The sequence below is a fragment of the Zootoca vivipara genome, chromosome 2 (genome assembly GCF_965207765.1).
Source record: "Zootoca vivipara chromosome 2, rZooViv2.hap1.1, whole genome shotgun sequence".
Lineage (NCBI taxonomy): Eukaryota > Metazoa > Chordata > Lepidosauria > Squamata > Lacertidae > Zootoca > Zootoca vivipara.
The window spans coordinates 81,306,380-81,318,904 of NC_142584.1; the positions used below are offsets into that span (position 1 = coordinate 81,306,380).

At 47.2% G+C, this 12,525-nt stretch overlaps 1 protein-coding gene across 1 annotated transcript in view; it reads left to right on the forward strand.

Annotated features, from left to right (window-relative positions):
• Positions 1 to 12,525, forward strand: part of CELSR3 (cadherin EGF LAG seven-pass G-type receptor 3) — an 86,692-nt gene that overhangs the window by 50,010 nt on the left and 24,157 nt on the right. The window contains exons 6-17 of the mRNA XM_088662324.1: positions 531 to 688; positions 3,460 to 3,623; positions 4,340 to 4,465; positions 5,330 to 5,499; positions 5,752 to 5,937; positions 6,160 to 6,270; positions 6,820 to 6,988; positions 7,485 to 7,626; positions 8,050 to 8,170; positions 9,622 to 9,805; positions 10,575 to 10,676; positions 12,454 to 12,468. Coding sequence (XP_088518450.1) covers positions 531 to 688; positions 3,460 to 3,623; positions 4,340 to 4,465; positions 5,330 to 5,499; positions 5,752 to 5,937; positions 6,160 to 6,270; positions 6,820 to 6,988; positions 7,485 to 7,626; positions 8,050 to 8,170; positions 9,622 to 9,805; positions 10,575 to 10,676; positions 12,454 to 12,468 — 1,648 coding nt within the window. The remainder of the gene's footprint in view (positions 1 to 530; positions 689 to 3,459; positions 3,624 to 4,339; positions 4,466 to 5,329; positions 5,500 to 5,751; positions 5,938 to 6,159; positions 6,271 to 6,819; positions 6,989 to 7,484; positions 7,627 to 8,049; positions 8,171 to 9,621; positions 9,806 to 10,574; positions 10,677 to 12,453; positions 12,469 to 12,525) is intronic.

Sequence of the window (12,525 nt, forward strand, 5' to 3'; positions counted from 1 at the left end):
TTGTTCCTTGTACTTTTTTTTTTAACCTGGCTAACTGCTGCCCCACCCAGCAAACTACTTCTTCACATCAAATACGCTGGCTTTTTTTAAAAAAAAAAAGTGAATTGCACTAGCAGGGGTGTAGTGTTGATAATTAATGGGATCAGACCAGGAATGGAGAGGTAGTTGAACTCTTTCCTTCCAGAGAGGGAAATTAGCCCTTGTTGCAGTCTTGAAAGGAAAATCCTCTGTTCTGAAAATAGTCTTTGCTTTGCAGCAAATTTCCCCTCTAATGCTAACCCTTGCTTCAAAGGAAGGATTTTCTGCAGAAATGCATCGGGAGGGTTACATTAAATAAGCATCTGATGTTCTTTGTCCCTTGCTAGTTTTCTATCTGCAGGGATTCTGCTCCCCGCCCACCCTCTTCTTGCATTCAGACTTGCCTTTTTGCCTGGATGTTTCATTGGGACATTAGTGAATTGAGAAGAAGGCAATGTGGCTTTTTTGTTTGTTTGGATGATGCCCGCTTAGTCCTTGCTTTATCATTTCAGCCCAAGATCAGCTCCCTGGGCTCTGTGCAGGGACCTTCCAAAGAAAAAGTGGCCATTCTGATGGTGGACAAATGTGATGCATCTGTGGCACTGCAGTTTGGCAACGAGATTGGGAACTACTCCTGTGCGGCAGAGGGGGTGCAGTCCAGTTCCAAAAAGTGAGTGTTTCCCACTTGCAGCTAGACCAGAAATGTGCTGCCCACTCTTCAAAGAACTAAGTAGAAACACCTTTCCTTACCCCCCACATTGCAGTCAAAGGTCCCTTTCCAGTTCATGCTCAAGTGGAAGTTGGGAAGGAGAAGCTTGGAACATAATCACGTGCTTTCCTATAAGCCACACCCTACTGCAGTGTAAGCGGGAGTCTCACAGTTATCCATACAGATTGCTCTGTGCCATTGTTTCTCTCTGGGCTTTTGCCTTCCTCCCCACCCCACCCCACCGCTACAGAGGCAGCTGCAGTTTTTATTATTCAGCTCTGTACCCTGTCTAGGAAGAATGGCTAACCTGTGACCATCCATTTGTAGTTGGACTCCAACTCACTTCCACCCCAACCAGCCAGCATAACACCACACCAGCCAGTGTGGTGTAATGGTAAGAGTGTCGGACTAGGCCCTGGGAGACCAGGGTTCAAATCCCTACTCGGTCATGAAGCTCACTGGGTGACCTCAGGCCAGCCACTGCCTCTCAGCCTAATCTACCTCATAGCTCTGTTGTGGGGATTAATTGAGGAGGGTGAGAACCATGTATAATAAAAATAATTTTTTTATTTGTACCCCGCCCATCTGGCTGGGTTTCCCTAGCCACTCTGGGCAGCTTCCAACAAAAATTTAAAATACATTAAAATGTCACACATTAAAAACTTCCCTGAACAGGGCCTTCAGATGTCTTCTAAATGTCAGGGCGTTCCACAGGGGGGGTGCCACTACTGAGAAGGCCCTCTGACTGGTTCCCTGTAGCTTTGCTTCTCACAGTGAAGAAACTGCCAGAAAGCCCTCAGCACTGGACCTCAGTGTCCAGGCAGAATGATGGGGGTGGAGACACTTCTTCAGGTATACTGAGCCGAGGCCATCTTGCCATCTTGGGCTCCTTGGAGAAAACAGTGGGATAGAAATAAATAAATAAATAAATAAATAAATAAATACCGTAGTCAATGGTCAGGGATGCTAGGAGTTGTAGTCCGGGAACATATGGAGGGCACAACTTTGGCTACCCCGATACACACACATACACACATGGTGCCTAATGCCAAAATAGACTTTACAATACTAAGTTGCACAAACCACAGAAACACTAATATCCATAATTAAAATGCACAATAAAGCAGTACCTTTAGAACACTGTAGCAATTGCAAGCAGGAGCCTCGGGCAATCCTCTGGACACCCTACTCGTCAGGTCCACTGCACTTGCCTGTGTGTGATGGCTCAGACTGGCTAGAAAACATTGCCCATGCACAAATCAGTCCTGAGCTTCGATCCAGGCAAGGGAAATATTAGCTTTTTCTTTTGCGCATTTTGTTTTGCTTGTGGCTGTTTCTGTGTAACTAAGTCATGCATCAGAAGTCACCTACAGAAAGGGGGCCGAGAGAGGAAAGTGGGGAGTTGAGGATAGCAGGGCAAAAATGGAATAGGGGTTAAGGAAAGGGGGGGAGAGGGGAAGAGGAGATTGCAAACATAATGAAAGATGGAGAAAGTTAGAAGCAAATAGGAATGAATGGCAAGGAAAGAAGATAGTCCTTATACTGGACATGGGACACACACACACACACACACACACACACTACATGCAAGCCTCTACTCAAAAGAAGAGCGGGATATAATGATAAATAGATGCAAGGGAATGGGACATGAGAAATGTTTGAACATGACTTCTCAAATAACAAGAGGCCTCTTAATATTGGGGTGTCTGTTTTGGAAAGAACACTGTTGAAGACTTTTTTACAAGTCAAGCTTCATTTTCAGGATTTTCCTTAGTTGGGATTAGTGTATTGTGTTACCAACTGATGTTTGTTTGTGAGTGTCAGAATCGGTCGTGGGTCTCAAGTAATTATGTGACAGCCTTCTTTGCATTGGCGCTTGGATGCTAACACTTGCTTTTCAGTGAACCGAATGAAATGGTGGGAGTGTAAAGGTTTCTTTTTTAATCAATGACTTTCATTAAGAAAACCCCAAATTTCCCACTACACGGGCCTTTCTCATGGTGTTCTTCAGAATGTCTAAGACCATTTAACACAAATTGGTCTACCCTTTAGCAACCTTGTAACACACAAAATCAGCGGTGGTTAATTCAGTGAAGGTCTAGAGGTCTTCCTGTCATTTCAGTTCACGTATACAAAGTGGGGATAAAAATTAAAATTGTGAGTGGCAACTATTCTGTCGTAAGGACAACTATGATAGCTTCATTTAATTAATTTATTTTCCACTGCTTGATACCAAACTAGGCTTCTGAGTAGTTTATATAGCATGTTTTGAAGCACTAATTATATGTCATCTCAGTAATGCTTACAGCAACCTTGCAAGGTAGGTTGATATTACATACCATTTGTCAAAGTTATAATGGCAAGACCCTAGAGGACTCTATATGCTAAATATCTAACAGCAATAGAGTGTGGGCTGGTGGGATGAATTTCATTTTTTTCTTCCTTCCTTGTGGTGTTACGTGGAAGATCTGGTGTCCCACCACAGTCCTGGCTGCCAATGGCTTGTCCTAAATCCTGCATGCTTGGCTCGGGGAGGGTGGGACTACCTGAACAGTATGGCTGCATTTAATGTCAAAATGCCTGTGCACGGGGGGCTTCTGCATTTCCCTGATCTGTAGATGAAGCAAAACGCTTGTCCCCTTTCCCATTATACTCCCATTTCTAGCTTAATGGTAACCTTTTGGAAAGCTGACCCTCAGCAAATACCACTTACGGGCCTTTTCTTCCTCCAGATCGCTGGACCTCACTGGGCCTTTGCTCCTTGGAGGGGTCCCCAATCTGCCTGAGAACTTTCCAGTGGAGCACAGGGAGTTTGTGGGGTGCATGAGAGATCTGTACATTGACAGTAAACGCATTGACCTGGCTTCCTACATTGCAAACAATGGGACCGCAACAGGTAATGTCAGCTGCTTAATCATGGATGGCTCTCCCAAGCCATGGCTCATTCCTCTCCCATATCACCCTTGCCTTCCATTGCAGTGTTGCAAAGCGCTTGGCTATAGCTGGCTTGATGGTTCAGGGAACCAGGCCATTGTTTTAATTATACCATAGGCTGCTGGCCCTCTCTTTTGTAGCTCTGGCAAGACTCCTGGAAGAAGAGAGGTTCAGCCCTGTATGTTTATTGCCCCTTGGTTTTATCTAACGAACGTGCATGACCATTTGGCTGACGCTACGATTGTAATACTAATAGGGGCACCTCTGCTTTCTCATTGCCCGGGCAGGACGTGGGCCAGACCCAAACCACTGACCTAATGGGAAAGGCTCTGTATCCTCAGGTCACCATCCCAAATCAGTCTTTCCCACTGTGGATTTCTTGGGGACTTCATATTTGTTGTGCCTAACCAGAAGGCATTTCCAGAGGGAAAGGTGAGACTTGGAGAGGACCATTCTTGGTGTCTGCTGCAGCTTCCAGACATTGCGAAGAAAGGCAGTGCTTGAAGGACTGAATGAGGAAGTTGATGGCACCAGGAGATGTTCCTGCCTATTGTTAATGTTCGACTTTGAGGGCCTGTTATCGTAGTTTAGGAAAGTTGGGAGTTGAAGCCAAAGAAGAAGCTATTCCAAGTAACATCCTTTGTCTTCACTTGTGCTGTCCATCTGCAATGTCCCCAGGTTGCCATGCCAAGCACTCCTTCTGCGATTCCAACCCCTGCAAGAACAGTGGCACCTGCACTGTGGGCTGGTCTTCCTTCTCCTGCGAATGCCCAGTAGGCTTTGGAGGCAAGGAGTGCAGGCATGGTGAGTATAACTTTGTGAAATATTCAGGAGGCACGTGGAAGGGGTGGCCGGGACTGTCATGGAAGTGCAAACCAGGAGGTATGGTCAAAACGAAATGCAACACTTCAGCCTTGGAAAGGTTCTGTTGGAAGGGGATGCAGGTTCCCAAGGAAAGTAAGGCAAAACTGATAGTACGTTTTGTATTCAGTGTCAGAACATACTGCCTTATAGAGCACATATGTGCTGTATATCTAAATTGTGACTTTTCCCTTTAAACTGCATGTGAGTGGTGGTCAGGAAAGAATCAGGCATCAGATTTAAGCATGTTGAAGAGAAAAGCACAATTTCACAGAGGAACATAGGCTTGACTGAGTCCGGCCATTGGCCCATCTTGCTCAGTATTGTCTCATTGACTGGCAGCAACCGTTCAGGATTTCAGACCAAGGTCTCTCCCAGCCAGCCCAACTTGGAGATGCATGGGATTGAACCTGGGGCCTTCTACATGCAAAGCACGTGCTCGAACACTTAGCTTAAAAAAAAAGAAAAGAAAAAAGGCAGCCCTCAAATGTTTTCCCCTCCCAGTTTGTAGAAGCATCTAAATTTGCAGTTCTCAAGTGTTTGGCCCAGACCTGCTAGACCTGTCATCTGGTCATGTTGCTTGCCTTCCTCCTGCACAGTGTGTCCACTCCTCATCATTTTAAGTGAGATTAAACATCCAGCTCCTCTCCCCAGGCCTAATCCAGGGACATTTCCTTGGCACAAAATGACACAAAATTCATTGAAGTGAAGGAAGCAAGGGGGGCTTGGGGGCATCTACCGCCACAAGCTTCATCACATTGTTCTGATCTCCAGCATCTGTTCTGAGGCTCCTCTTTTCTTTCCCAGCCATGCATCACCCTCACCATTTCCATGGCAACAGCATCCTTTTCTGGGACTTCAAGAATGAAGTGAAGATCTCCACCCCCTGGTATATGGGCCTGGCATTCCGGACACGCAAACTGAATGGAGTGCTGCTTCAGGCACATGCTGGCCAGTACACCACCATACTCTGCCAGGTACCGTTCCCAGTACCCACAAGCCTATCGTCTGTGCTGTGAGCAAATGTTGTGAGAGGTATTCATTCCACTTAAAGCTGTAAAACCAAAAATCATCTATCTCAGGGGCTGACTGTGACCTTCCACCCTCCAGGCCTCTCTGGCCTTTGGAAATCTCCCTTGGATCCATCTCTTACCAGCCTCTCTCTGAGCTTTCTTGGATCTTGCTCCCTGGGTAGAATCTGCTCCATTCTAACTTTGCCCTTTCTTTAGCTGGACTCTGGCCTGCTCTCCTTCATGGTGAACAGGGGCTCTGGGCGCACCACCAAGCTCCTCCTAGATCAGATGCACTTGAGTGATGGGACGTGGCACGACCTCCAGCTACAGCTACAGGACGTCCGGAGTGGTCGAGAGATACGTTACATCATCACCCTCAACCTGGACTTTGGCTTTTACCAGGTGAGCCCTGAGGGTGGGGGCACATTGTCTCCAGTGGCACAAATGATCCACATTTTGCGAGTCTTCTTCTTCCACCCCTTTGAGCATTTTTAGCAGAACCTTGTTGCCTGTTTCCTTCTCTCTCTGACCAATACTAATGGTCTCTTTCTGCCTTATAGCTGAGAGTTTCTTTTTAGAACATGTAAAGTATGAAAATGCTATTGGTTGGGTTTCTTTTCTCAGGACACTGTAGTTGTTGGAAATGAGCTACATGGCCTGAAAGTGAAGCATCTCCATGTTGGGGGAATCCTGGAGTCTGGTAAAGTGCATCACGGTTTGGAGGGTTGCATCCAGGTAAGTCCCGACAATTTTCCAAATGTCAAACCTTCTCTGTTTTGATTCTGTGGCAGGCAGTATTCACAAATGGGAAATGTAAGAAAACAAAGAAACGCAAAGCCAGAAGGTCACATCCATACCGTACATTAAAGCATCACTATACCACTTTTAATAGTCATGGAGAATCCTGGGGACCTTCATTGGTTAAGGGTGCTAGAAATTGAGTATCTGGGAGGTCAGGATCCTTAACAAACTACAGCTCCCAGGATTCTTTGGGGGAAGCCATGACTGTTAAAGTGGTATAAGAGTGCTTTAAATCTATAGTACGGATGTGCCGCAAGCCACACATTTTTTACTTTGTAGGGACTGCCACTCTTTGTGGGCAGAGGTGGTGGGGGCGGCTTTCTATAGGACACCTGAATAGTTGATAATAAGGGAAGAGAAAGCTTGGCAAAGGCTACTGGGTAATTGTATAAAACAGTCGCTAGTACTTGAGAGGCTGGCCAAATGGTCCATTGGCTTTCCTAAAGAGATCCTGTATAATGCCCCTTTTCACTTGGCTTTCAGGGAGTACGCCTAGGTGACACAGCTACAGGGATGGCGTTACCCAAGCCCAGCAGCACTCTGAACGTGGAAGCAGGATGTACTGTGCCCAACCCTTGTGACTCCAACCCTTGCCCTGCCAACAGTCTGTGCCAGGACAAGTGGCAAAGCTACACGTGCGTCTGCCAGCCAGGTAGGAGATGCACAACCCTAACCCTAACCGAAACAAAATAAAAAAATTCCTTCCAACAGCACCTTAGAGACCAACTAAGTTTGTCATTGGTATGAGCTTTCGTGTGCATGCACACTTCTTCTAACCCTAACCCCAGCCCTAACCCTAACCCAGCCAGGTAGGAGATGCACAAGCAACACAGATCACTCAACCATAATTTTCACAAGCTGCCCAGTCATTGTGTGTGTGTGTGTGTGTGTGTGGAGGTGCGGTGGGGTGGGGCTTCCCAATTCAGTGATCAAATAAGCCAAATTTTTCAGCCAAAGGTGTGTAAATCAAGCAGAGTTGCACAATCCCTATACCTCAATCATAGCCTTTGGCTTCTTCTGTTGCAGGATTTTCTTTTTGGATGGGTGGGTGAAAAGGAGAATTGACAAGGGCTTGGCACTGTGATCTACTCCACCTTAGTAAACTCGCTGGGTTCAGTTAGAACATTACTTCTAACCTGTCCTTCCAGGTTACTATGGTGCCAACTGCGTTGACGCCTGTCATCTGAACCCCTGCAAGAACAAGTCAGTGTGTCGACGGAAGCCTGGGGCTCCCCACGGCTATATCTGTGAATGTGGAGAGAATCACTTTGGGCAATACTGTGAGCACAGGTAAGATCCAGGACTGCTTCCGTACTTCTCAACATCCTATGGGCCTAGGTAAAGCTCTTTTCCCTATTGCTTTGGTCTCCTCCACTCCAGTCATTAACAGATAGGCCACTGAGGAGGAATACCAGAGAATTTCGTTCTTTGTGCATCATTTTGTTCCTCCCATTAGAGTTGATTAGCAGCTTAATTTGGCCATGGCTAATTAGCAGTGAGGTGATCTGAGCATATCAGTGTGAGATGGGGCAGGCCCGCACAATTCGTGACCCACCAAGGCAGGTGGCCGACAGCCCCTACCCGCATTTATGCAATTTCGGGAAGAGAGGAAAAACAAAAAGGCGATCAAGCTCCTGGAAGACTGATAAAGATGGCTGCTGTGCTGTGTTGGATGTATAACATCAGAGATCCATCTGACTTTTCCCTCTGCAGGATGGATCAGCAATGTCCCAAGGGCTGGTGGGGGAATCCAACATGTGGGCCCTGCAACTGCGATGCAGCCAAAGGATTTGACCCAGACTGTAATAAGACCAATGGGCAATGTCGCTGTAAGGTAAGAAAACGGAGCTTTCTTTCTCTCTGTGAAATGTTTTGGGGCTTTGCTCCCCCTTAGGATCTGAGCAAGCACTTGACTCGCTTTGCCCCCACCCCACCCGCAATATAGCCTTTCAACCCCATTCCTGGCTCTGCAATGTCATAATGCTTGCCCCGAGCTATGGGAATGTAAACCTCGCCTTGATATTCATTCTCATGCATTTCCAGATTTTTGTTCTCAGGTCTCCCTCACCCAGTGCAGCATACCGGTTAGAGTGTTGGACTCGGACCTGAGATGACCAGGGTTCAAATCCCCGCTCAGCCATGAAGCTCCCTGAGAGATCTTAGCCTGGTCAATCTCACTCAGTCTAGCCTACCCTCCAGGATTGGTGTGAGGATAAATGGACGGTGGGGTGAATCAGAAGAACCATGTTACAACCTTGAGCCCCTTGGAGGGACGGTGGGAAATAAATCAATACAGATTGTGTGATTGCTGGGATAGTAGAGTATGATACTCTTAATCTCAGGGTCCTGAGTTTGAGCCACACATTGGACAAAAGTTTCCTGCATTGCAGGAGGTTAGACTAGACGGCCCTTGTGGTCTCTCCCATTTCTATGTTTCTATGCGCCACCTGGCAAGAGTCCTCCATTTCCTTCTCTCAATACCTGTCCCCGCCTGCCTTCTTGCCTGTTATCAGCACATCACTTTTGACCCAAACCCAACGCTACAGGCTTAGGAATAGTGGTTGAACCAGGCTAGAGGCTGTTTAAGGAACTGAGGAGCTGCTGTTCACTCTGGCGCCCACTAGGCATGGTGGATTGGGAGGACCCTGCGTCATCAGATGGCCGAAAGCACTTTGGCAGCACTGGAATGGAGGAAGCAGGGCTGGCACAGTGCTGCCAACCCCACCCCCCTACTAACACCCACACCCACTTGTGCAGTCAAGTTTGGCTCTCACTCAAAAGCAGCTACCAGGGGCAGGGCAGGGCAGAGCCCAGCAGCATAGCCGGATCAGGTCGGCAAAGGAACCTTCTGAGCCCCTGGGACCCTGAACCAGAGTCCCCAAGCTGACTGGCTGCAACTTGGGTCTCCAGCTATTGTTGGACTACAACTCCCATCACCCCTGATCACTAGCTAGCAGGACTATTGGTCAAGGATGATGGGAGTTGTAGTCCAACAACAGCCGGGGACCCAAGTTGGAGAAACCCCGTGTAGAATCTCCCTGTTCTGACTGACTTGCTGGACTGGGCTGAGCCAGCCTTTGCTTTCTGCTGCCCTAACAGTGCTCCTCTCTTTGTCCCACCAGGCCCTGCTCCCTTTCTCCTGCTTGTTTCGTTGGGCTCCCTTGTGTCGGCCCTCCCTTCTTGCCCGCAGTCTCGTTTGCCCTTCGCTCCCCCTGCTGCCCCGCTTCTCCTCCTGTGACCCAGCTCTCTAACCGCCTCCCCTGCCCCTCTCCCTTCTCCCTGCAGGAGTTCCACTACCGCCCCAAAGGGAGCGACACTTGCCTCCCCTGTGACTGCTACCCCATCGGCTCCTCCTCCCGTTCCTGCGACCAGGAAGTGGGCCAGTGCCACTGCAGGCCTGGCGTGATTGGCCGGCAGTGCAACAGCTGCGACAGCCCTTTTGCCGAGGTGACACCCAGCGGGTGCCAGGGTGAGTAGGCATCCACGTTTCTAAACAGTTCTGAGGGAGTCTCTCCTCTCCCCTGTCAAATTGGGGAGATTGCTCCACCTGTAGCTGTCTGTTCCTCAGAGCTGGGCTTGCTCTGCCCGTTTTTGCTTCTGGCCCTTCAGGAAGTCCAGATAAATTGCAGAGGGTCAGGTAAATGTAATAGCCGATTTGAGGGGAACTGGATCATTTCTTATCTTGTTCCAGGACTAAATGCAAATCACCTCGTTCCCACCTTTATTCATTCCTTATTTTAACATAATTAGTTAGCATGGCCATCTTTGAGACATTTATCAGTCATAGAGGCTTCCTGGTCACTGCTGCCCAAGTACCATATTAAATTCTTTCGGCAGAACACAACTCCGCGCAGATTCTGTATCACACAACTCAGGTCTATGCTGCAAAGGATTTGGAAGTTGCCCCTCTGGGTCCCTTCAGCAGTTCACAGCCTAATATTTCTTTAATGAGTTGCATCATCCCCTGCAGTAATTTTTCTCACAAGGCCACTGTATGTGCATAAAATCTGCTGCCTCTGTAGTTTTGTGGTCTAGGTTCCTTTTTGTGCTTTATAAGCTATTAAATACAATTGAAAATTGAAATTTCATTTTAGACAATGTTTTATTTTATTCGATGTTACACTGATCAGTTTTGAGAGTTCTTCAAAGGCCTCCCTGTCTTCAATCGAGGCATTGTGTGGAATAAAACCCCTCCCTTGGACTCCCTGTGACTTACGTTTCTGTGTTTGGCTTCACAGTGCTCTACGATGCCTGTCCTAAATCTTTGAGATCTGGGGTGTGGTGGCCTCAAACCAAGTTTGGCTTGACAGCTGTGGTGCCTTGTCCCAAAGGTTCACTGGGTAAGTGCTTCCACTTGCAGGATGATGACTTTATGGACAGACTGGATCTGTCCTATTTGGTTTCAGCAGACCCAAGTCATTGCTAGTCCCCCTTCTTCTAAAGCATATCTTTTCTGTCTTCTTTTTTCCAACACTGTCCTGGCTTATTTCTAGGAGCCATTGTTATCAATAACATTTTGAAGACATTGGGCCTTGGATCCAATGTTGGATCAAAGATGTTTGTTGGATCAAAGATGTTTGTTGTCCTGGCAATAGATTATTTCTGACAGTAAATAGAAATGTGTTGGTGATGCTGCCAGTGTTCAGGATTATTGAGTTGGAAGGGACCTTTGGAGATGCTCCAGCCCAATCTCCCACTCCCGGCTCAGTGCAGAAATCTCCACAGCATCCCTGTCAGAGAGCCACCCAGCAAGCTGATTTGTAAATATATTGATGTTGCTTTTAACAGGTGGTGGTTGTTTTGCATTGTCTTAGCCTTCTTTTTGCTGTGCTTTCCTTTGTACTTTTGTTGCTGTTCTAGTGTGTTTTACTGCATTTGAATTCTTCTGGTTAGCCACCTTGATTGCCACTGGGTGGAAAGGTGAGAAATGTAGGGTGGAATTCAAAAAGGTGCTAAGGAGATCACTCAGTCAGCGCAAGCATTTCTGCTTGCCCAACAAAACAGTCTCTCCTCTTCCCCACATGTGCTGTTTTGGGGAGGGTCCCAACCCTCCTGAGCCAATTTAGGGGTGCATGGATGGCACACGGGAGAAGAGAGGGAGGAAGCCCCATTGCACCAGCACAACTATTTATTTGATCAACAAATAAATACTGTACCTCCAGCAAATGAGAGCCAATCCTCTCCTGGGGCAACCTGTCCACTAGGAAGCTCTTACCCAGGCGTCCCCAAACTGCGGCCCTCCAGATGTTTTGGCCTACAACTCCCATGATCCCTAGCTAACAGGACCAGTGATCAGGGATGATGGGAACTGTAGTCCAAAACATCTGGAGGACTGAAGTTTGGGGGGGTGCCTGCTCTTACCACTAGGAGGTTTCTCCTCAAGTTTAATCTGAAATGTGCTACCCTTCCATTCTCACCTATCAGTTCTAACACTGCCTTGTACTACTGCTGTCCATAGTGGGGGAGTGGGTTGCAGGGCATTGGGCTGTCCCACCCATTCCCACATATAGATGCTCTGATCGAGGCACAGCATTTGGCAGAATGATTTGGGGAAGTGTTGTCTTTTAGGCTCAAGGAGATGGGTTGCCTTGGAATGTTTACAGATAGGGGGTGGGGAGGAGTCGCACCGTTGTTTTGTTTAAGCCATTGCTTGCTTGAATCCAAATATACTCTTTGGATAAGTTGTGTGGTATAATAATAATAATAATAATAATAATAATAATAATAATAATAATAATAATAATAATAATTTATTATTTATACCCCGCCCATCTGGCCGGGTTCCCCCAGCCACTCTGGGCGGCTTCCAACAAAACAGAAATTCTAAAACACAGAAATCCATCAAACATTAAAATACAGAGATCCATCAAACATTAAAAGCTTCCCTAAACAGGGCTGCCTTGAGATGCCTTCTAAAGGTCTGGTAGTTGTTGTTCTCTTTGACCTCTAGTACCCTAAAAGCAAAGGATCGAAACACACACACAGGAGTGGGAACCTTCTGCACAGTTGCCTTTCAGCAGAGACTCTGTCCTGGGAAACTCACAGTGCATTAGCATTGCTTTAGAACTTTTAATGTTGTCCCTTTTCTCTACGTTTCTTTCTCTTCCACCTGTGCAGGTTTGCGGGGTGCAGGTAAGGCCTATTGCTGTCTCTTTTCCTCCTCTCACCTGCTTTATAAGGGCTGCTTTG